A 26,384-nucleotide genomic window follows, 5' to 3' on the forward strand; every position below is an offset into this window, starting at 1 on the left:
GTCGTGACAAGACAGACTATGGAACCATAGAGCTTCACTAGCTCCTTCTCCCTTTTTCCCTAAACTTTGGTGGACTTTACTAAACAGGACCAAGAGGGATCAGCTGAATCCTTGATCCTAGTCCCCTGTCAGCAAACAGCCAGAGTAGATGCTTAGAATAGTAGGGTCTACCAAAAACAAGAGTAGTTGTTCCCCTACCTGCAACCACCCACCAACACTTGAACAAAATCTCTGTCTAGGTCAGGAGACACAAAACACTTCACATATCCTAAAAAACTTTTACCACAAAATCTCAAACTTAGAGCAAACTAAAAACCATACAAACCATACACCACAAGAAATTGCTAAACAGACTAAAGAGGCAATCAGAATTGGAAATGCCTGGTTTATAATATTTATTCAGTCTAACCTAATAAAAATCCCTTTTTGCCTTTGTTTTGTTTATCTGTATGGGAACACAGGCAAGCAACCTATTTCTTCTGCCTTGTAAACCACCAGCAAACCAGAAAGAAACTACATCTGAACTAAACAAACAAAAACAAAAGTAAAAGTAAAAGACAAAGACACCAGGAAAGCAAGCTCTTCCTTGCCCCTGCAGTCAACAGAATCCTTACAGCATAGTAAGGAGACGTGTATTTCCCTGACTGTCTCAACCAACTACTCACCTACAGCAAACAGAGGAATTAGAAAACAATAATTAATAACTGTAGTCAGAGTCTTTTAATGTTTTTTCTTGATAATGTTGTGACTGATTGGAGATTTCCAAATTTAGATGCTCTCATAAATGAGGACTTTCCATGTCACAGACAGTCCTACAGCAGAAAACCACCACCATCCTGTGCAGCTATGAAATCCAAGAATATACAAATGGAAGCATTTGATTTGATAACAATATTACTCCCTCAGGGTAAAAACAACTACACGCACTAAGGTAAATATAAAGAACTAGATATTAAAAAAGGCATGACTTGAGATGACTGTACCGTATTACAGTATCTACCGCTTAGATGACCAGTCTTGTGGACAACTTGTGCACTAAATCATTCACACACAGAAAAAAACTTTCAGCTATAGTTGAAATTCTTAAGATTTAAAACTTAATCCCCATCCTGTCCACATATCCTCTTCCTTTTCAAAATACAACACTCATCAAGGAGTGATACATGAAAGCTAGTGGAACCCTGTTGTGGCTTTATTTATTCATGCACTATAATGGCTCACACAAGCTATTTGAAGAGCATGGACTTATTGGGAGCAAAACGTAAGAAGTGAGAATATTAAGTGTTTTTGTTTTTGTTGTTTTACTTAAACACTAACTCAGCTTAACATTATCTGCTTACCTGGAGATCTACTGGAAAAGGAGGTGGCTTCAGGAGGCCTGCATGGATGAACAAGGAGCTCCTGGATAAATTCCGGCACAAGAAGGAAGCCTACAGAGGGTGAAAGCAAGGCAGGTAGCCTGGGAGGAATACAGGGAAATTGTCTGAGCAGCCAGGTATCAGGTTAGGAAAGCTAAAGCCCTGATAGAATTAAATCTGGCCAGGCATGTCAAGGGCAACAAGAAATGCTTCTATAGGTATGTCAGTGATAAAAGAAAGACTAGGGAAAAATGTGGGCCCTCTCCAGAAGGAAATCTGAGACCTGGTTACCCGGGGTATGGAGAAGGCTGAGGTACTCAACGACTTTTTTGCCTCAGTCTTCACCGGCAAGTGCTCAAGCTGCAAGGCCCAAGTCACAGAAGGCAGAGGCAGGGACTGGAAGGATGAAGAACCGCCCACTGTAGAAGATCAGGTTCGAAGGAACCTGAAGGTGCACAAGTCCATGGGACTTGATGAGGTGCATCCACAGGTCCTGAGGGAACTGGCAGATGAAGTTGCTAAGCCGCTATCCATCATTTTTGACAAGTCGTGGCAGCCTGGTGAAGTTCCCACTGACTGGAAAATGGGAAACATAACCCCCATCTGCAATAAGGGCAAAAAGGAAGACCCGGGGAACTACAGGCCAGTCAGTCTCACCTCTGTGCCTGGCAAGATCATGGAGCAGATCCTCTTGGAAACTATACCGAGGCACATGGAAATCAAGGAGGTGATTGGTGACAGCCAACAAATTCAGTGGCCTTCTACGACAGGGTTACAGTGCTGGTGGATAGGGGAAGAGCAACTGATGTCATCTACCTGGACTTGTGCAAAGAATTTGACACTGTTCCACATGACATCCTTGTCTCTAAATTGGAGAGACATGGACTTGACGGATGGACCACTCGGTGGATAAAGAATTGGCTGGATGGTCACTCTCAAAGAATTACGGTCAACGATTAAATGTCCAAGTGGACATCAGTGACGAGTGCCATTCCTCAGGGGTCGGTATTGGGACCGGTCCTGTTTAACATCTTTGTCAGCGACATGGACAGTGGGATTGAGTGCACCCTCAGCAAGTTTGCCGATGAACACCAAGCTGTGCAGTGTGGTCAACACGCTGGAGGGAAGGGATGCCATCCAGAGGGACCTGGACAGGCTTGAGAGCTGGGCCTGTACGAACCACATGAAGTTCAACAAGGCCAAGTGTAAGGTCCTGCATGTGGGTCGGGGCAATCCCAAGCACAAAGACAGGCTGGGTGGAGAAAGGATTGAGAGCAGCCCTGAGGAGAAGAACTTGGGGGTGATGGTTGATGAGAAGCTCAACATGAGCCAGCAATGTGCACCTGCAGCCCAGAAGGCCAACCGTATCCTGGGCTGCATCAAAAGAAGTGTGGCCAGCAGATTGATGGAGGTGATTCTGCCCTTTTACTCCGCTCTTTTGAGACCCCACCTGGAGTACTGCATTCAGCTCTGGGGCCCCCAACATAAAAAGGACATGGAGCTGTTGGAACGAGTCCAGAGGAGGGCCATGAAGATGATCAGAGGGATGGAGTACCTCTCCTATGAAGAAAGGCTGAGAGAGTTGGGGCTGTTCAGCCTGGAGAGGAGAAGGCTCTGGGGAGACCTTCTAGCAGCCTTCCAGTATCTGAAGGGGGCCTACAGGAAAGCTGGAGAGGGACTTTTTACAAGGGCATGTAGTGACAGGACGAGGGGGAATGGTTTTAAACTGTAAGAGGGTAGATTTAGATTAGATATTAGGAAGAAATTCATGACTGTGAGGGTAGCAAGACATTGGAACAGGTTGCCCAGAGAAGTTGTGGCTGCCCCCTCCCTGGCAGTGTTTAAGGCCAGGCTAGATGAGGCTTTGAGCAACCTGGTCTAGTGGAAAGGTGTCCCTGCCTGAGGCAGGGGGGTTGGAACTAGATGATCTTTAAGGTCCCTTCCAACCAAAACCATTCTGTGATTCATTCTATGATTCTATGATTCAGCTATTCTCATAAGAGCATGAAATTAAGATGTCCTACAAGTACTGTATTACAGGTACTGTATTACACTGGAGATCCACTTCAGATCAGAACTTCAGAAATTACCAGCTATCAAGGAATTTTTAAACTTGAAGAAATACTGTGATGGAGAACTAATAGCATCTGAATTTCAGTCTCTTCAGATCCACAACATGACAGAGATTCCCTTCTTAAAAAAAAATATTTTAAAAATCCTTTCCATCTGTGTTGCTTGATACTTCAAGTTTATCTTTCCTGACACATGGAGAAGTCGGAAGCCACCATGCATTTTTCAGATATCCTTTAAAATCCCTAAGAGCACTGGGAAAGAAGGACTAGACAGGAAGCAAGGAAATCAAGTGACAATTATGGTCAATAACTTCTCATTCCTATTTGGTGAATGACTGAGTAAGAAAGCAAAAACTTACTTCTATCTTTTGTCTCCTGTATCAGCAAGATATTAAAGCATGAGATAGCCTCTCCCCGCACACCTCCCAGACCAAGCTGTAATTAAAGAGCCTCTAATGAAGGGTCTCTATGAGAAAATTTTGAAAATCCAACTACACTGAAGCAATAAGATCATCTTCATCTACAGGATCACTAACACCTTCAAACCTTCAACAAATTTGTGAGGTACTGCCTTCCACTGCAAATTCCTTAGTAGCTCACGCAGTATTTCCTACTTGCATATTTATCACTTCTATTCTCTGCTTTAAGTTTCCCAAGAGCAAAGGCAACTCCAAGTTCTATTCTGCATCACTCTTTGCTCAATAAAAACTGTATTGTCAGGTCTGTCACAAGTAGCACAGATTCTCCTGAAACAGTTTGATCAGTTGGTGTCAATTATATTATTCATTGTAATGCTTCCTGAGTTTGTCTTGGCTCACCTGTAAATACTGATCCTTCTTGGAGTAAGCAAAATGGCTACACACTTCATGAAGAAGCTGTACTTCACAAAAGAGAAAAATATATTTCAAAGTTGCAATGTTGCAGTCAAGCATGACATTTTCCTCAAAACCAATCTTGCTTCTGAAAGTCTCTCACAGGCCATCCTCTACAGACCAATTTTCCCTACACTACTAGAGTTCTTGAAGGAGACATCAAAAATTCCTTCTTTTACATCAAAGACACTCTTGCAGTCTCTTTAGCATAGAAAGAAGTATGGCATATATTTGCCATTATGGTATCAGAACATATTAATGATTGTATTATTTTCATCTGAGATACTTCTAGCTCAGCATCGGCCTCTGACAGTAGCTAAAAACAACCAAAAATGCCTAAGAAAAAGTACAAGAATAGCGATGCTTCTTCTCACTGTTCTTCCAGACTGGTATCATTTCAGCCCAGGAACTTCTTGTTCCTTCTAGGTATATAGTAATTCTCAATGGAGAGCTAATTGGAGAACAACAGATAATAACGATCTATAATAGAGATATAAAGTATTCTGCTAATACTAGAGTTGTACAGATACTAGAATTTATGCTATTAATTGTGATTGATAATCATTCTCATGACATTAAAAATAGCCAACCAAGAATGGAGCCATGTTAAGTAACTGTCCAGCATACAGGCTGACTTGGGATTTTGGTGGGCAGAAGAGGAAAGAAGGGTGCTTAACAAATATTTTAGAAAGAAAAAAGAATCAGAAAATTCTGTGGTTACGAAAATGTGCCATAAGAGCCAAATGTTGTCACGTTATCTTTATAAATTTAATGAAGGGCAAGTGTGACCCACCAGACCTTGATATTCCAAAGTTCTGAACTCAGGAACAGGACAGACATAGAATGCAATGCAACTGCAAAAACAATTTGTGATCTAATCTCACAACTGTAGCCGCCTCACTACTGAAAGTATACCATTTACTTTTTTTGATAAGACAGCAATAACACTTAAAATAAAATAATCAACTGACAAGTTCAGAAGCTTGATTTGAAATTCTAAACTGCTTTAAAATAAATATTTTTCCTCATGCAAGTTAGCATTAAACTAAACTTTTCTTAGTTCTTTGATGAAGATACAGGCAGGAGCATTTAGAAGTCATTCAACCACATAAATACAGCACTATATGAAACAAACCCCCAAACTAATCATCTTCATAATTCCCAGAGGAATTTACTACTAGTTAGGAGTAGTAAGGAAAATCCAATTCTGTATGGTTCAAATTTAAGCTCCCCTAAAGCATTTACAATTGAAGCTTTTGAAAAACTTTTCTTTGAAGTCCACTTATTCATAGATTTCATTGACATTTTTAAAAAAAATAGTAATAATTTTCTAAACAATTGTACACGATCCCCAAGTCTGACACATTTTACATGTGATTACACAAGAGATTTAAATATACAGAAGGCAAAAATCCTGAGAAAGATGCAAAGAGCTGAAATTGAATTCTGATATTAAGTTACCTGATTTCCCAGAAGTGTTACATCATTTGAAATGAAACAGACAACATGAAGACTAACCTTTACTGTGAACAGCACAATATATTACATATATTTAAAAAGTACTCCAAATATTTTAAAAAAGCCCTTTCATTTATTTTTATACAGTCCAGTAATAGAAGGATGGATAACTAACATTTTCATTTGTTATTCAGGAAACATATAACATAACACTCTGCAATAAAGGAGAAATGTAAGTATTAGCTCTTACTTTATTGCAGCAATTAATATTCCTACCAGTTATAAATACTAAGGGACAACTATGATTAAAAAAAGTGTGTAGTCACACACAAGTATTTTCAGACCCTGTAAAAAGCTGTAAACAATTTATTTCTTCACTTTGCAGATTCCAAGATTTTAATACAATCCCTATTAATGGTTTCCAGTACAAACACCATGCATCTAACCAGAAAAGTTATAGAAACAAAACAGAGAGGTATCTTACCAACAAAAATTAAAAAAACCCCAACCACAATCCAAAACCACAAGACACTTTAAATGCAATACAATACAATATGTAAGACTTACCTGAACACTTCCCTAACCAGCCATCAAATGTTACCAACCAATGCAAAATTCATATAACACTATTGGTAGTAGCTTAATGAATATTGTCAAAGAAACGTCAGAACACTCTGGATTATAATAAAAATACACCCTAAAAGCTTACATCTGAAATATACTCCCATATATAGTCTATGCTGTTAATACTACATAAACACAAAGGGGAGAGCAAAGAAATAAGTTGATATTAATATTTGTGTTTCATGCCATGTCTTCTCAATACTCCATATCAGTGTATAATTGCCATTTTTGTTCAAATGAATTCGTTTTCAGATGTCAATCTGTATTTTATCTCATAATGCATTCTCCCAGTGACAAAATCTGAATTAAATTATCTAAGCAGAAAACAAACAAGTCATCTCACTTGATTTTAATTACCCAAATTACTTAGCCCATTCACAAGGTGCTCCCTCCCCCTCCCACGTAATACTTTTTTGCTAAAAGTAAAACCTCTGTTCTCTGCATCTGTAATGTTCAGGGTGGGGGAGAGTGGACTCAACTATTATTGATTAAACTGTACAAAGAATTTTAAAATGAAATTGCACTTACATCATAACTATAGTCTGCATCATTTGTTACTGTCAAGTCTGCAAGGTCTCCAAGGCCCAGTACACTTAATAACACATCATCAGAACCCATAATAAATGACTTGCCTCCTCCAGGTGGAAACGTTATTGGCTCAGCTACAAAGAACAAAACAGTTTCTTTAAGTCTCAATGTAATAATTCAAACTGATGAAAAACTGCATTATTCATCACTTAGAAGCAAAGCAGAGTTTAAAACTGAACTTGTATGTACTACATACTGCCCCAACTAAAAAAAAGAGAGCATGACAACATGCACACATATGCAAACACACACACATATATTAAATACACAATTCTTACATCATGCTGTCATCTGATTTCAACTTACTTTACAGAGGTGTTCAATACCACTGACAAGTGACTTGACTGACAGTACTTTACATTGCAATATCAGATGTACATCCCAGGTCTCCAAATTCTCAGCTAAATATTTAATTCACTACACCATGCTAGCTGCCTTCTATCTATTTGCAAATAAGTCTCTGTGCTTTATACTATTCAAATATCTCTACTTGCATGTGTAAGTATTTTTCATCTCTCAGGCTAAAGGCCTCTTGAAAAACATCTCTTCTACTTTGATTTTTCAGATGATTAAAAACATGAAAACATCTGTTATTCATTAATTCCCCTCTCTTACTTTCTCAGCATGATTTTGGATTCTAATTTGAAAATACACTCAACTGATATTTATCATAGCTAGCTGTTCCTTCCCCAAATTAAAATTTAACACTCATGTTAATTATCATTTGGAATGAATACAAATTATATATAACCATTCATTCTGAATTAACATCTGAATAATAAAGTTTCAAATATTCACCCATATTCTTTACACTATTCAACAATTCTGTACATCTCCTTCTACCCGTAAATATCCATTTAGCAGTGAGGAATAGGAATAAAGGCTTAAACATCGTAACACTTTAGCATATTTTAGAAGCTGCTTTTACTTATCAGTATTCCTTTCTGTGCAAAAATTGGGACACTTAGGAAGAGTACTTAAACTTCAGCTATGTGTGAACTTTAGCTAAACATCTGCAAAATATGTTAAATCGTATTTGACATCTTTAAAAATTAAACTTGCTTGACTTTTGGATTTCACTGATTTGGAAAAGAGGGTTATGGTCTCACTTCAATGTCACTTCAATGTCACCCCTTGTTCCTAATCCTCTCAGAAAAACCTTGAAACTCAGAGAAAATAAAGTTTCAAATCTGAAAAACATCCATATCCTGGTTTTGGTCTTACAAAAATAGTTCCAAACAAGAGGACTAATAATACATTCCTTTTCTGAACATGTATCTTTATTATTCTGTATCGCCACTATCTGAATGGTTATCTATTTATGTTTCACTCCATTTGAAGAAAAGTAACTAAGACTATGTGTAAAGTTACAGATGCTTGGCATCATTGCTATTGCTATGCAAAGAGGAGCCAACCCAGCTAGATCAACAAATCACTGTTCTCAAGAATAAAACAAGTTATAATGCTCGAGAACTACTGTACTATTAAAAAATGTAACCTTATTAGCACAGGCAACACAACTGTATGTGAGCATCTAAGAATATCATCTACAAAAGAATAATGACTGCTGTTCCTACAATTGCATAGGAAGAGCAAATACTATTCTAACTATGCACAATCACCACTTTTTAAAACATTCACAATCCACACAAAGGTCTTGACTCATCAGAATACTACATTAAATTACCAGCCCAAAATAGCTTACCATGCTCTTATATGAATAAGCTTTTAATTTCTGTTAATATTTTACTAAAACCCTCAATTTGACAGTCTATTCCAAACCACCCATATTTCAGAAAAAGCCCTATTCCTAGAAGATACCTTATTATTTTCCATTTTCCAACCTATTTCCCTTATAATTGGGTTTTGGGCTTCTTTTGGAGGTGTGACGGGGTATCCAGTCATCCATGCTTATGAAATCAGAATTTCTAAGGATTGATTTCTTAGCAAAAGTGTCTGAGCTGAGTATAAAAAGTGATGCAAGCACTACTTTATATAAAGCAAGAAATAAAATAACATTACAAAGATTCTCTGGGTGAACCTAAATTGTGAAATCCTCAAATTAATAACAATTAGCCCCTCAATTACTTCAGAGATGAAGTTTTTCCCAGTTCTTTTCTGACAGAAAAAGACTGGGAGGAAAAAAAAAAGATAAAGGCTACAAAAGAAAGAGGGTTTTTTAGTTTTGTTGTTGTCATTGTTTGGTTGGGTTTGTCTTTTTTTTTTTTTCTTTTCTTTTTGCCTCCCACAGAAAGACTCCAATACTTTTATTTGAAATTTCCAAAACTGGCTCACCTCTACTGTCTTGACAAGGTCCCAGCCTCCCAAACACAAGTATCCATTTACAAGCCAAACCTCCCAAGTCATTATAGAACAGAGCTACTGATCATTGGGGAAAGGAGCCAATACGCACATTTTAAACCAGAGGATACTTTGCATCCCTGTTCTGATACTGTGACTCCTATTTGATCTTTAGGCAGGCCCAGAAGGTTTAAATAAGCCCCTCAAGTTGTCACTCTAATTCTTTGTAAAATTAATGTCATCTGCCCTTAACAGATCAACTTTCATATGCTTTATACTAAAAATGAAGCACTACCACAGAAAAACACTGCCACGTTAAGAGTCTGTATTACAAATTTATCAAGCTTTATCTGCATCAGAAGTGAATATTCATTTATTTAAACTTCAAAATTAATGCTATCCAAAATTTAGCAGCATATTTCTCAATATTAAAGTTGTCAATATGTATGTATAGTATGTTGTATAACTACATGTTGATTTATTTGCAGATTTTATTATTTTAAAATAAGACATATTGAAAGAAGTTTAAAAAACGGTTGTAAGCTGTTTTTATAAAAAAAGGCAGAAAAGTAATGCAATGAAAGATGCGTGATGTTATAGCTACTAAAAATACTCACAACTCCACATATCAAAAACAATGTATCAATAGATGTATGCAAAAGATAAAGTTAAATAAATTACTTATTGAATGCTTTTCATCTTTAAAAAAAAAATCCAAGTATTTTTCTAACACACACAGTACAATATTATCCTCATAGCACAATATATATGCTTAACTGGGTTTGCAACCAATAAATACCAAGTTAAAATGTAAGTGACAGCACAAGTTTCTTCGTAGGTGAAACTAGGTGAAAAAATGCAGTGATTAAATATTTGCTTGGCCAATCCTAACCAGCACCTTCTTACCCTCAAGTTCTTGACATTGTATGTAATTAAGTCAAAATCAAGCAGTAATATTCGTACAGACTGAAACTGCTTTAATCCCTAATCAAATATGTATGTTAATATATGCTGTTGTTGTCTACTACGAGACAGGGACATCTTAATCTTGTTTTCCAGAAAGTTAATACGTGGTACAACAAAAGTAGCAGTTAATGCCCAAGCAATTAGCTATTACTGCTATTTTTTTGTCAATCTATAGAATGACAGCCCCACAATCTACAGATGTTCTAAAACAAAAACAACCCATGAAAGTAATAATTCTCTGGATGGAGAATCATGCTGCAGTTGATTCTGTTTCTGAAAGTCATGAAATATAGTGAAATGGAAATCCCAATTTCTTATGACCAAAACTATAAAGTGTAATTACGGCATAACAATTTTGTTATCATATTTAACCAGGCACTGGAGCGAAAAAAAACAACCAAACCAAAAAACACATCTTTAGAGGTATAAAAGATATATTTCCCAGCCAATTAGAACCATAGGTTGTTTTCCTCCCTGAACTCCTGCCTCCCCTCAAGAAAAATAAGTGAGCTTAATAACACTTTTTTCTCTATACGAAAACAAAATTATCAACCACTATCTCAGAACTGTAACACTTCAGAGTTTAGCATAAACCTCAGGTACAGTCACAAGAACATTACGGCTTGGTAACATTCATCAGCATAGGCTAGTGTGTCCCAGCAAGAAAGCCTAGAGTTGTCTGCAAAAAACCCTTAGCTTTTAGAACACAACTGAATAAGTAATTGAGTAAATTCTGCATTTTATGATAATGAAGTATTTGGCCTTGTTAACAAAAGTCAGATCTAGAAAGAATTCAAAGACAACACTAAGCTTGTTCACTTTCAGCTTTGCACCATACGGTACAGACAAAAACTTAAAAAGCCACGTAGTATTCAGGATAGACTTTCTGATCAAACAGCAAAATTTACACTCTAATATTCAAGTTTAAAAGTTATGCAGAAACCACAATTAGCAGATATGATGGTAAAGATAACTCATGCTACTACTCTTAATGAATAAAGCCCAAACTACACTGATAAACTGAAAACATAGGAACACATTAAATAGCATGAAAATATAATCCCAAAGGCACAGTTTATTTGAAAATAGTGTGGACAATCTTCATTTCAAGTGTAGCACAGTGCTTGTGCTACAGGAACAAGGCAATTTAAGTCTCTATCAAATTCAAATTTAGCATCTATTTCTTCAGATTGTTTTGTCCAATATTATTTCAGATGTAAAGTTTCTGAAAGAGAAAACAGGTACATGGCCTGTCCTTAACAATGAACATCTGTGTTCCTTTGCACATGTATGGCCTAAGAAAAATAGCCTAAGACAGACCGAGGGAACCGTAACTGTAGGGTCACATGCGCTTAATACCTTAACAAGGCTAAAAAGCAACCTAAAGCATGTAAATACTAAACCTAAATACAACCTAAAGGTACGCCCACAACTTTTAGCAAGAGGAACTTCACCAGCAGGTTTTCAAATGTACTCCACAGGTAAATTTGATACTGGTTCATCTTTAAGTTGTAAATAAAAACAAAGATGAAAAGGAAGGCAGTAAAAGAGAAGGTGGGAAGACAAGCACTTTTGTAAAATAATAGTTTGGGAGAGCAACAAAAAAACCTCCCTGCAAAATTTCTATCTTTCTGCTTGCTTGGTGACAGGCATTTGTGGGGGCAGGAGTGAAGGAAGAACAGGAGAACCAACAGGTTATCAGGATCAGTAATAACACAAATTCTTTCCACTTCTGGTATAGCTGATACCATGCCATGGTGATCAGCTCTACCAGAAGCTCATCCTTTATGATGATCTTTTATGGGTCAAAGATCATCATAAAGGAGCCCAACCTGAATTCAGCTACTTGAATATGTTTTTAGTACAGGACAGAATTTACATAATGGTATTCTAATATCAAAGTTAATACAAGGAAAACTATTCCTTTAAAACAAAAAACTTAAAGCTGAATACAAGATTTTGGACTATTTAGGTAATTGTTTGCCACTAACATCCACTACCTAAGACAGTCCTCAAAGTGAAACCAATACTTTGTTAAAGAAATAAATAGTGTCTTTGCACACTTGTGAATACAGACCAAGAGTATTTTAAAAAAAAAAAAGAGAACATTAGACTTGAGGAAAAGAGACACATTAGTCTCATAACTTAAATAACAGTTTTAAATTTCACTTTAAAATGCAAACCGTCTATCAGATGTCGATACTCACCTTTTTCCCCTCAATCAGTAACACTCTATTTGTAAAACAATTTGCTAACAGGGGGGGTCTGCAAACAGATATTTATTAATGAATAGTTTCAGAACACACTGCTGTACATAAAGTTGTTTAAAAATACTTATGAAATAATGGTGAGTTACAATAAGCTACAGAAACTCAAGCCATATTCTCATAAAACCATTTGGGAAGAATTGCAAATAAAATAATAATGTGGCAATCTGCAATTGCATTAATCTTTATAGAGGGGACAGTAAGTTACAGCGTGTGCTTTCTAAAAGAAATCTCCTGAAATATAATAAGTAGCTGAATTTTTTGTACCTTCCTCTGCTCTTGCACCTTCATGATCAGTCATTCTAGAAGAGGGTGACCTAGATTGATTAATGATTCCTGAAGGGATGTGGGGTATCTCATCATCGCCCAGATCAGCTATCATGTCGTGAAGTTTTGTCCTGTTGACTCCTGTAAATTAACGTCAGCAGCAAAGATTCATTTGATTGCTACCGCTTGATTTGACTGAAGTCTAAAAATCCATTGAACTAATTAAACAAGAATAATTACTGATGGGACCTCCTTAAAATAAATACAATGCTTTGCTTTTTTCTTTGTATATTAATAAAATTGATCTTTTGGAAATCAAAAGAAGGAGTTAATATATCAAATCTGAAAACTACATGCAAACAGTTTTAATTCACTAAATCAAAGAATATCTCCTTTGTGTTTTGCAGATCTATTCCACAATTTCCTGTAGGAGAGAAAAAAAAAATCATCTTACAGCCCTACTGAGAAGTCAAGCCAAATATTAAAAGAACATTAACTATTAAACAAAATACATATGAATTAAACATTTGCTAATAACATTACACAACTTTAACTATACTAAACAATTTAACACTGAAAAACAGTGCAAATAAAAAATAAGCTTAAAAATGAGGGAAAAAGTACAGACAACTCATAATGGGGGTGCAACAAACAATTAACTTTCCCTGCTTTTGAATGGTATTTAAATTGTATAAAGTGTTTATTAAACACAAGAGCAAGAATGCTTCCACTACTGTATGAAACTGCAGATGTATTACCCATACTATACAAGCATGCCTCTAGAAACAAAGCATACTGAATTATATGCGCATTAAATTCATGATGTAGACACTAGCAAACAAGAATAGTATGTTATAATTTATTTTTAATTAATAAATTAATTCCTGCTTCCACCTTACAGCTTGTATGTCAAAAAGTCGAGCTTCAATCCTAAAGCAAAATTTCAGTGACAGAATCTCTTTAAAGAAAATGATCCACAATGATGCAAGACATAATCAGCTTTTAATCAATAAGAGAGTCCTTCCTGGAACTGCAGGCAGTCATATTGTAGAACACTTAAAATAAAAACCACCCCACCCCACCCCCAAAAACTGTGCTTTTAAACTTGCTGAAATATAAGTGTTTACTATCTTTAAAAAGGGCATGTTAGAACTTAGAATAATTTTCAAATATGTCCATTATTTAGTAAACAATTTCTTATACTCTGAGGTGACATGTACCACTTTCATGAAAAGGAAATCAAAACTAAAACAAAGCCTTCATTCTCAAAAAAGTAAAAGGTAAACATTATAATTACAGATAACTTATCAAAAGCACAACTTTCGTTTAAACAGTTAAACACTAAAACATACATAAATAACAACTGATCATTTCAATTTTTAGATCTTACTGATAAAAAATGGTTAAAATTGACGTGTTCAAAAATAAATATTCATCAACAATTGAATTCTTTGGAGATAATGGAGAATTCTCTGGAGAGAGGGATGACAATGAAAAACATTTCTGGAAGTAGAATCATAGCAAAATGATACCACGCATACCCCAAGAGGGATGCTATAAAATTATTCCTATTAATACTTGCAAAACATTTTCATTTTGCCAAATAATACAGAACACCCTATACTTTTTTGTGTTTCTGACATTTTTCTTCCTTTCTTTTACAGAACACTCAGTATTCCAATTACATCTACAAAGGCTGCTACACAGGAGTTGTTTGCAAATAAAAATGGCTTCCAAAAGCTTCCCTTATACAAGAAGGGTCGGAAGGACGATCCAGGGAACTATAGGCCTGTCAGCCTGACCTCGGTGCCAGGCAAGGTGATGGAACAGATCATCCTGAGTGCCATTACACGGCACATGCAGGACAATCGGGGCATCGGGGCCAGCCAACATGGATTCATGAAAGGCAGGTCCTGCTTGACCAACCTGGTCTCCTTCTATGACAAAGTGACCCGCTCAGTAGATGAGGGTAGGGCTGTGGATGTAGTCTATCTAGACTTCAGTAAGGCATTCGACACTGTCTCCCACAGCATCCTCCTAGACAAACTGGCTGCCTGGGGCTTGGATGGATGGACTCTTAAATAGGTTAAAAACTGGCTGGATGGCCAAGCCCAGAGAGTGGTGGTGAATGGGGCAAAGTCCAGCTGGCGGCCGGTCACTAGCAGGGTTCCCCAGGGCTCAGTTCTGGGGCCGGTGCTGTTCAATATCTTTATAGATGATCTAGACGTAGGGACTGAGTGCACCCTCAGCAAATTTGCAGATGACACCAAGTTGGGTGGCAGTGTCGATCTGCTGGAGGGTAGGAAGGCCCTACAGAGGGATCTGGACAGGTTAGATAGATGGGCCGAGACCAACGGCATGAGGTTCAACAAGAACAAGTGCCGGGTCTTACACTTCGGCCACAACAACCCCATGCAGCGCTACAGGCTGGGGGAAGAGTGGTTAGAAAGCGGCCTGGTGGAAAGAGACCTCGGGGTGCTGATCGACAGCCAGCTAAACATGAGCCAGCAGTGTGCCCAGGTGGCCAAGAAGGCCAATGGCATCCTGGCCTCTCTTAGGAATAGTGTAGCCAGCCGGTCTAGGGAAGTGATCGTCCCTCTCTACTCGGCACTGGTGAGGCCGCATCTTGAGTACTGTGTCCAGTTCTGGGCCCCGCACTTCAAGAAAGATGTTGAGGTGTTGGAGTGAGTCCAGAGGAGGGCGACCAAGCTGGTGAAGGGTCTGGAGGGTCTGACCTACGAGGAACGGCTGAGGGAGCTGGGGTTGTTTAGCCTGGAGAAGAGGAGGCTCAGAGGTGACCTTATTGCAGTCTACAACTACATGAAGGGAGGTTGCATTGAAGTGGGAGTTGGCCTCTTCTCCCGGGCAACTAGCGATAGGACAAGAGGGCACAGCCTCAAGCTTCGCCAGGGGAGGTTCAGGTTGGACATCAGGAAGAATTTCTTTACAGAAAGGGTTATTAGACATTGGAATGGGCTGCCCAGGGAGGTGGTAGAGTCACCATCTCTGGATGTGTTTAAGAAAAGACTGGACATGGCACTTAGTGCCATGGTCTAGTTGACAGGGTGGTGTAAGGGCAACGGTTGGACTCGATGATCCCTGAGGTCTCTTCCAACCTGGTTGATTCTGTGATTCTGTAACAGAACAGATTTCTTGAGTGGTTAAGTTTCATTTTACTCATGTAAAAGTGAGTCTAGAAACTTGTGATCTCAGCTAATGAAGCGAGTGTAAAATAATAAAAGTGAGGAATGCCTCTTTTGCACCAACTCTTTTTTCCTAACAGCCGCTCGACTGATAGGATTTCATATCAAAGGTACTATACTTAAATGCAGTTAGGAGGTGAGATCTCATATAAAGAAGTCATCCTTAAAGTGGCCAGGTCTCTGCCATTGGCCGTCAGCCAGCCAGCCAGCAATGGTGACCAGCTGCAGATACATTCTTGAATATATCACAGAACAATCAATAAATGACATGATAAAAGTCATGACTGGTACTCTAAACCATCTAATGTACCCTTTGCTTTCCTGAAGAAAACCCATTTGTCTTCTCCATGTCAATATGCATGAACTGTTCAACATATGGATGGAAAATGCCAAAAATGGCTTATAAACACTTATTCACATCCACACTGAAAGCATCTTTTGGAGGTGCTTTCACACCAAACATATAGGCATGAGAAGTCTGTCTCAGAGCACACTCAGAAGTAACTAGAAGTAGTCCCCCTGCTCTTCTGCCTTGAACCAGACAGTCATTTAGTATGTCACTGATTAGGGGAATGTCAGCCTTGCCTTTTAATGTTTTTCAGTATATTTAGTCACATCTTGTCCTTCAGGCGTAACATCAGAAGAGCCCTCAATCCATCATACAATACAGAGAGAAACTTTTTTCTGAAGTTTACAAAAAAAGCAGCTGCTGTTCCCAACAACTTCTCTGTATTTCATGCCGAAAAATGTCAATATTCAAGACTGTGCCACCACCACAGAAGACTCTGCAGATTTCTGCTTTCAAATAAGTGCAACTGTACATTCATATAATTGTTGAAGTATTTTCAAGGACAAGACTGTGCTGTCTCTGCATAAGCAGCTATGTTCAAGGCACAACCTAGATGACTGTCTCAGCCTTAAAAGACTAGATCAACAAAAAAAAAAAGAAATCAGTAAACATGCATTTGTTGTGAACAAAAGCAAAACACCTACAATCCCATCTCAGTGTGTCCTCCTTCAGATATCAAAAGTGAAAAAGGTAATTGAATATTCAGTGCTGAAAAGCTGCAGTCTGAGAAGCCATAAGCAGATTTCTATTAGCTCCAAGATGTAATAACCCAAGTCTGAATATAACACAGGCATCCTTCTACATCAAGAGGTGATGCTAATGAAGATGGTAAAATCCAAATCCGTTTTCATGCCTATCAACTAGTACACTATATTTCCAGAAACCAAGGCTAGCAAAGTGAATGGGACAGATATTGTTTCATAAATACAGAACAACTAGACTAAAGGAAAAGAGCACAAAAGTAAAAAACGAGAAAAGTTTCAAGGAAACTAAGGAAAATCAGCAAAAGGATCTTCATTTTGACAGTGATGTACACACACAATTTAAAATGTGAAAACTTTTTCAAATTGCTGAGAACACATTATGCTGATCTGATTGTATGAAATGTGATATGCATCACTCTCCACTATTATGCTGTGAATTTGACAGACTATATCTGAAAAAGTCATCCCCTGATTTACCTACCAAAACTTATCTTATCAAACTTGGGCAAGAAACTGGCCTTAAATTCAGCATATTAATGTAAAAGATAATCCTGGTTTTGTAGAAATCAAACCTAACTCCTTATCTATTTATCACAATGAAGTCCAGAATAGGTTGCGGTTGGTTTGTGTATTTTTTTTTTTTAATATAAGAACTCTTCAATAGACAGCTTTTGGGTTATTTCACAGCTGATATTATAAAGGCAATTAAAGAGTGGGGTGGTTTTTGGTTTGGTTTTTTTTTTTTAAAAGATCCTTTCATAAGGAAAAAAAAAAGACAGGAAAAAAGCAACCCAAAAAAAAAACCCCAAACAAAAAACCAGTATTAATTATGAAAACATATGTGCTGGCAGAAGATGACCTAAATTAAGGTGTTCCACCCAAAAGAAAACATATGAATGCAGACTATGGAAGTATCAAAATAGAATCAAGTCTACTTCTGTTCACTTATTTATCTCTACATTTGGAATGAAAGTCACCACACCTGGGCCAGGGCTATGAAGATGCTGTTACGAAGACAACAGTCTAAATGCAGATTATGGTAGTTACCCGATGCATATCCAACAACAGAACCCATTAGACATCTGCCCTATTATGTTATCCTCAAAGTACTGCAAGAGGTGATAGTCAATGCACGTCTATTTGACCTCTATGATGATATATATACTGCTCTGCAGATAAATTCTGATATTGCTTGAAATAAATTCTGATAAAAGCCTGACAATACACTGAAGCGTAAAGTAAAAGATGAATATTCAGTATGAAGTTCACAAATGATCAGACATGAGAAGCAGGAATAAAGAAGGCCTTCAACACTATTTGCAGTCTCAGAACGTTAAAAACGCTGAGACAAAAAGTCTATGAATCAAATGAAAAGAATTTAAATAAACCTATCCAACCTTACATGCATAGTTTTACTGTGTGTGGAGTTCTCATTCAACTAGCTCAGTGATTTAGAGGCCAATTTTTAATCAGAAACTACTAACATGAACATGATGCAAGTGCAGAATCCTACAAACGACCCTGTGAGATTATCTATATGAGCTCAGGGTTTCCCAAAGGAGAATTTAAACTTAAAACCCAAAACACTAAACAGTGACTTATGTGACCTCACAGCATTGTGACACATAGTTGTCTCCTGTATGTGAGCATAAGCAGGTTTCAAAATTACTTTAGATGAAGAAAATACTCCTTTAGGTTTTGATAGTGGAACACACATTGTCAAAAGACAATACACATCAAATAAAAATTGATGGCCAACATGTCATACTATTTATGGTACAAAACAATGTTATACTGTTGGCAGAAACTGCAGGGAAGGGAAGTTTTGATAATACTGTTGCAAAGTTTTAAATTTTGCAACAGGATATTTCAGATAGAATAATTACTATTTATTTTAAATGATGGACACAACCAATTTAATCGGTAATGTAGACCATTAAAATGCCAACTTTTGACAAAGTAGTTATTTTTGATGGGTGAGAATTATGCTCTTATTCTGGAGATTTTAAGATTTACAGCTGGAAAAACAAAAAGATGATAGAAATCCTTGATTGCATAGCAGCCAAGGAAGCAACAAGTGCAAGAAAGAGAAATCCTTTCCAGACAAGCCAAAATAATGCCACTAAAACCAATTTGGAGGCCTGCAGAGTTTTTCATGCAATTTATAATCCTAGAACACCACTACTTGTCCCTGTTTTACAGCTGCTTACCTTGCACAAGACAGAAAGTAGAAACTAACTGGTGTGGTTGGTGCAAAAAGATCAGAATCAAAAGTACAGTTTCAAGAACTTTCTGTATGAGATAGCCTAAAGGCACAATTTTTGAGAGAGAAATATAAAAATCCCCTAAATAATTACTTTCGTTTTTTCCCAGAATTCAAATAATTTACTGTTATTTTTCAGTCACTGTCCTTCCAAAAGTCTAAAATTTGAAGTTTAATGATAAAATTTCAAATAAAAGAAATCCACTTCAGTATTAAAAGGAAGATTCTAACCCTACAAAATACTTCATATGAATTTGGTGTCAACTGCTGATTAGTATGTTTTGTCAGGGCAATCCCAAGCACAAATACAGGCTGGACGGAGAATGGATTGAGAGCAGCCCTGAGGAGAAGGACTTGGGGGTGATGGCTGATGAGAAGTTCAACATGAGCCGGCAGTGCGTGCTTGAAGCCCATGAGGCCAACCGCATCCTGGGTTGCATCAAAAGAAGTGTGGCCAGCAGGTCAAGGGAGGTGATTCTGCCCCTTTACTCCACTCTCGTGATACCCCACCGGGAGTACTGCGTCCACCTCTGGGGCCCCCAACATAAGAAGGACATGGAGCTGTTGGAACAAGTCCAGAGGAGGGCCACGAAGATGATCAGAGGGCTGGAGCACCTCTCCTATGAAGAAAGGCTGAGAGAGTTGGGGCTGTTCAGCCTGGAGAAGAGAAGGCTCTGGGGAGACCTTCTAGCAGCCTTCCAGTATCTGAAGGGGGCCTACAGGAAAGTGGGAGAGGGGCTTTTTATGAGAACAAGTAGTGACAGGACGAGGGGGAATGGTTTTAAACTGCAAGAGGGGAGATTTAGATTAGATATTAGGAAGAAATTGTTTACTGTGAGGGTGGTGAGACACTGGAACAGGTTGCCCAGAGAAGTTGTGGCTGCCCCCTCCCTGGCAGTGTTCGAGGCCAGGTTGGATGAGGCTTTGAGCAACCTGGTCTAGAGGAAAGGTGTCCCTGCCTGTGGCAGGGGGGTTGGAACTAGATGATCTTTAAGGTCCCTTCCAACCAAAACCATTCTATGATTCTATGGTAAATGAGGATACCCATTAGCACGCAGATTACTACTGTTAGTTCCAATCAAACCAAAGACTAGGTAGGTCTCTTTACTTCATCAAAGATTTTATATTTGCATATGTGTGTGTACATGCAAGTCATGCAAAATTGCTGAAAAAACAATCATGCGCTGAATTTTAATGTTAGATGTTACAAAGTAAATTCAAATCTTAGCAATTACATAATTCCTCATGAAGTGTTATATTTTAATTAACACTTAATTTTTTTAGTACATATTCACACCATTTTTCAAATAAAGGAAAAAATATTTTTTACTAAATATCACCATAAACTGTTATAATATACTTTCAAAATAAAAACACTGCAATCAAGAGAGCTTCTCTAGAGTGACATTGATTTAATAACACTTTGTCCACTAAGAGCTTTGTATAGTTGATGACGTAAGTTACAAAGCAGTTTTACCAGGTACTTCAATACTGAAGTTTGGTTTAACTTGCATAGTTCAAATAGGTTAACTGGTCTGAAAACTCTCAAAGAGCAAAGCGGTATCAACCAAAATGTGGTAACTGCACAGAAAAGTGAAGGGCACCATAAAATAAAGATTATAACCTAAACAAAGCCACAAAAAAGTTTGTATTTACATTACAAGCATTTCTTAATTCTCATTGCCTTAGATTGCAAAAATAATTACAAGCCCATAAATAGCAATTATAGCTTGACTCAAGCTCATGTTAAAAACACAAAAAAACCCCAAAACAGTACCATAGTATTAGACTTTAAGAAGCAGATGAAGTTTAAATCTTTCAGAAAACTTCTAGGAGTAGGAATATCCTCAAAATGCAAGTTGTTCATTATTTTTACACTCACATTTCAAAGCATTTAACTCTCTTTCCCTATTTAACCTTGAATTTTATGTGTTTTCAACATTTCTCATGTAGGAAACTGCTGTCAAAGGTTTTGACATATTCTCATTCAACAGGCTGAAAGTTAAAGTTGGTTGCCCCCGTTACAGAAAACGATGCATAATGAAAAAAAAAACAAAAACAAAAAAACCCCAAATAAAAACAGAACTTGTGAGAAAAAATGTCTTCTATATAGGTAGGCAAAAAAGCGTTGCATTACAAGATTCAGAATCTGCACTTACTCTTTACCCCTTTCTTCCCCTTTCGTTCCTTCTTGTACTGTTCCTTCAGTTTACTTATTAGTCCCTGGTCTACATCCCAAACCTCAGCAGTTGGGGACAGGTCATCTTTGTCTACATGCAGCATATTATTAAAAAAAAAAAAAAAAATCAGCAATTGGCAATGCAAGCTGTTGGCGATTTACTATCATAGCTGTATAAGAGCATTAATAGAAGTTCTTAATAAATCTTTACTTTAAAGGTGCAGTCTCGGTTTTAAGTTTACAAAATACTAAGTCTCATTTCATACAGTTTTCCAAGGCACTGTATAATATCAATTACATCTTTGAAAATTGAATGTTAATTTGTTATTAAGGAGCAAACAAATTAAGCTTCATAAGTAACTGTTTATGTTAGATACTTCAAGATACACAAAAATTCCCTGGTGTTCAGAAAAAATTACTGCATCTTTAGAAAGACAGTGTTAAGAAATTATTCAGCCAGTGTTGAATAAGCAAATAAAAGTATTCATGCTATATATCTCATGAAAATGCAAGCTGAGAAAGTCAGTGCCAGTTTATTCATGAAGACCACCATGCATCCTCTCACACTCATTCTACATGCACAAGAAACTTTGGTCCTACATATAACCAGAGAAACAAGTCTATAAATACAGCTTTTTACATAAAGATGAAGTAATTCGCATAGGTGAGCAAATTGACATCACACTGCATTCCAGCAATTAAATTATAATTAGCAGAAATACAACATTCCACAGTAATTTCAGAAGACACATCTTTTTCTGTTTGACAAATATTGCAGAGTTAATTATTCTCCAAGCAAAGTCAAGTCTCCACTTTTCTAAACAGTCCATCTCAAAGATTTCTGGAAAGACAGAATTAATATAAGGATAAACTTGTTTCTAAGACAAGGTAAATGTAACATTTGCAGAAGCACTTTTGCTGGAAGACAACTAGGCAGTAACCAAACTTGGTCTGTGTGCCAATTAAGCTTATGCTCGCAAATTCTTTAGACATAAAATAATAAAACTAAGTTCCTCAGTTCCCGACTTCCAATCATACCTATAATATCAGCATTTTCATAAAACAGCGGTTTTTGAAATTATAACCATTACAGTCATAAAAGTGCACAAAAGGAGCCATACACAGAGACACAGAGACAAAGAAACATGCATTTAGGATGCAAACCAGTAGGAGTTATTCCAAGTACATGTTTCATGACAAAACATGACAACGAATCAGAAGATATCCTACGATATCAATGCATCTACCAAAAGACCATCATTCAAATAAGGATGGTCAACGACAAAGAGAAACAATCTTGATCAAAGAGGTGGAATATAGAAAGGGCAAGGGTGGCAAAGGCATGAAATGGGCAGCATAATGGCCAAGTCCCCTGAGCTGTTGACAAAGAACTGTGGAGAGGGGAACGGAACAATGACATCCTACACCAAACTACAGCTACAACTACCAAACTGCAAACACAAAGATTTCAATCTTTATGATCACAGGGCCAAAACATTGACAGAGAAGAATAGTGAACAGTCAGAAAATACAAGAGGCACTGAAAGATAAGTCAGAGGATATGCCCAACCAAAAGAGGAAGGAAATTAGGAAAAAGAACAAAAAAAACCCCTAAAGCCCAATGAAAGGAAATTCAGTTAAGAACAAATTAAAATAAAAAAAATAATATCCAAAGTACCATTAATAAAAAGGAAATAATCAGCTAGGTTGCAGCGTTGCAGAGAAGGATTCAGGAATTAAACTGAACCAGAAGCTGAACATACGTAACAGCAATGTAATGCTGTTGTAAAAAATAAGCTACAACAAAACTGCTATTCTGGTATGTTTTAAAGGTGTGGTGTATTGAACCAGGAGTAGTCCACATAATTCAGTGCTGATGATGACAAAATTGAAGTAACATGTCCAGTTTGTGTTCTACACTGGAAGTTTAAAAAGTGCCCATAGATTGCAACAAAACAGCATTTAGATATCAAGACCAAGAATTTGAAGGAACTGGGCTCATCCAGTCAACAGAAAACAGGAAAAACATAAGCCTGCAAACATAAATACTTAAAACAATGCTATCGGCTGCTGAAATGTAGGTCATAAATAGAAAACTAGATAAAACACTAAGTCTGATTAACCAGAGAGGCTGTGAAATGAATTTCAACGAAGATTTTTAGGGAAACCCAGCAGTGTTTTCCTTAGGTGTGCCTAGATATGCTTAGCTATTTCAGAACAGAGCCATCTAACTAGAAGACCTCCATAATTCCCCCCCTAGCAGTGAAATTCCTCAAATTGCCTGTAGTGTTTATAACCCCCACTAAACTGACATCAGGACAGTGCAGAGGATCTAGGATGTCCACTAGCCAATATCATTTAGTGGAGAAAGGATTTTTTAAAAATTATTTTTCTTTCATTTATTTAAAAGATGACCCAAGAGACTCTGAATTCCAGTGACACTGCCACACAGAATTCTGGGCACAGGCAGTTCTGACTCATTGTCCATCTGTAAACAGAACTTCCGTGTTTCATGGAGAGGAGAAATTCAGTGATGAACACGCAGTTAGTCATCGAAATAATAAGCAGAATAAGACGACTACATATTATCATATATTACATATTATATATTTATTCCTGCTTGCTTAAGCAAACAGAAGTTCTATATGCATCTTTTTTCTGATGATACTGTATCACCACAAGGCATTTATAAATTTTTAATCTAAAAATGTACATTAATTTTTGAATGTGCTGCATACTTTAATTCTTTATTCAACACTGTTTGAATTTGCTCATCTTTTACTATTTTGAAGAGAAGCTGTTCCTAAGCAAAACACATCACATGACAGGACACTTTAAATCACAATGTCTGAAAATAATTTAAGACTCAAAGTATAATAAATGAGGCACTTACAAAAAAGAATGTGTTCGTAAAAAGCTGTATTATAGGAAGGAAAAAAAAAACCCCAAACTTCCACACTCAGTGGCTGGTTTGCAAAAGTCTCCAATAGCAAAAAAGTAACTATGAAATTTTGTGACGAAATATTTTAGCATATCTGAAGTTAGAGTAGGTTTAGAGCCTGAACAGCAGAAGTTTGGTTTCCAGATACTAAATAAAAGCATTATAAAGAAATACACATGTAAACATTTACATTTTTTCAGAGAGCCTAAATCTTTGCAAGAGTAAGAAGTGATAGAAGGATGCCAATGACGGGAGAACTAAAACAGGAAGAAAAAAAGCTGAGAACAGAACATAGCAACTATTTACATTACGAAGATAAGAAAAATATGAGTTATAACGGAAATACTAAAGTTGATGGTTGATGGAATTGTTTAGAAAGTAATGGCAAGTATTCATTTAAATGAAGTTCCCTGCCAAAAATAAATAAATAAATGGGCACAACTGGAGCTTTCAAGTAATAACAGTTTCACAGAGTTCAAAATAATATGACAGGCTAAAATAAATTGGTTTAGGCAAAGTATTATTTTATTTTAGAAGGCATTTAAGTGGGACAATATTTGAAATGTTATTTTTGATAGGTAATACAGAAGCACTGACTTAAAATATTTCAAATTTACACACTGATCTTTAAAAAAGTGACACTTAACGCCAAGACCCGATAGATTGTATCCTTAAACATCCATTAAGGAAATAAACAGCTGTACTAAAATTGGTGGCATACTATGAAAAAAACCATTGCTACTACAGTTGAATGTCTTCTGACTCATTTAAATAGTAAGTTAGTACAAAACACACAACAAACTTCTGGATATTGTCTTCATATGGCAAAACTCAGAACACATACTTTTTAAGATGAAAGTAGGTTTATGTTTATTTCCTCCTCCCCACTTCCTTGCCTCAGACACAAGTGTTTTGGTAACAATGGACTTGCTGCAGTTAAACCAGTTGTCACAAAAAAGCGGTCACAAGCATGTACAAACTCCCAAAATGCTCTGCCTCACTTTTGCTATGGGTTCACTTAAACTGTAATAAAAGACATTCACACTGTTCTCTGAAAAGTGTGGTGGGTCAATTTGATTTTTTAAATAGATTTTTAAATTCTATTGTATTTTATTTTTAAGTTTGGGACAGCAACTGAACTACTTGAAAACAAGCCTGAAAAATTTTAACTTTCAAAGTCAGCACTGCAAATAAATCAGAATCCCCTTATTCTGGGTAACTACCTGAGAAGATGACAGAGATATTAACATGCTGGAAAGTAATCTTGGAAAGCAATGACTTGGAATTTCAACAGACGAGTTAGTTCAGTAAGTTTCAACAGTCTGCTGTGAAAAAATGGATAAATCTTTGACTGAATGAATTATAGTATCAAGCTGTCTTTCCTTCCGTATACAACAGTGTTAAGACTGATGCTAGAACCAGAACTTTCTGCATCACTATACATTTGAAAGGATGTTGCAAACTGCAAGTCAAAACCTTGGCTTCAGGGCCTATGAGACGTCTTATACAGAGAGATTTGCCTGTTTGGCTAAATAAAAAGATGACCGAGAAACTAATAAAATAACATCGCCTTCAAAGGGGAACAACACCAAGCAGCTAAAATGCTTCTAAAAATAGATAGGCATTACCAAAACTAAAGGTAACAGTTTGTCCAGCTTCATCTTCCAACTCGAAATAAGACTGAGTTTTAAAGATAAAGGTGGCTAACCCTTTGATACTAATTTCCAGGAAGGAATGCTTTCTAATGCTTGGTACCTTCAAAATCAAGACTCTATGGTTTTCCTGGAAGATGTGCCAGTATTTTGATTTCTGTAGATATTTATGTTCTCTTTGCTCATCAAGGTGTTTATCTAAGTATGACAAATTCATTGTCTCAATGACATAAAATGATCAAACAAGATGATCTAGTGGCACTTTTTGGCCTTACAATGAAAGGCTTGCAGTATGCAACCGCAAAATTGCTTGTGCCACA

The 26,384-nt window shown here is 37.0% G+C and overlaps 1 protein-coding gene across 1 annotated transcript in view; it reads right to left on the minus strand.

The window, feature by feature from the left end:
- STRN3 (striatin 3) overlaps positions 1 to 26,384 on the minus strand; it is a 73,195-nt gene that overhangs the window by 13,908 nt on the left and 32,903 nt on the right. Inside the window, 1 exon segment of the mRNA XM_068398179.1 lies at positions 6,913 to 7,046. Coding sequence (XP_068254280.1) covers positions 6,913 to 7,046 — 134 coding nt within the window.

This window comes from Nyctibius grandis, chromosome 4, assembly GCF_013368605.1.
Source record: "Nyctibius grandis isolate bNycGra1 chromosome 4, bNycGra1.pri, whole genome shotgun sequence".
NCBI classification, from domain to species: domain Eukaryota; kingdom Metazoa; phylum Chordata; class Aves; order Nyctibiiformes; family Nyctibiidae; genus Nyctibius; species Nyctibius grandis.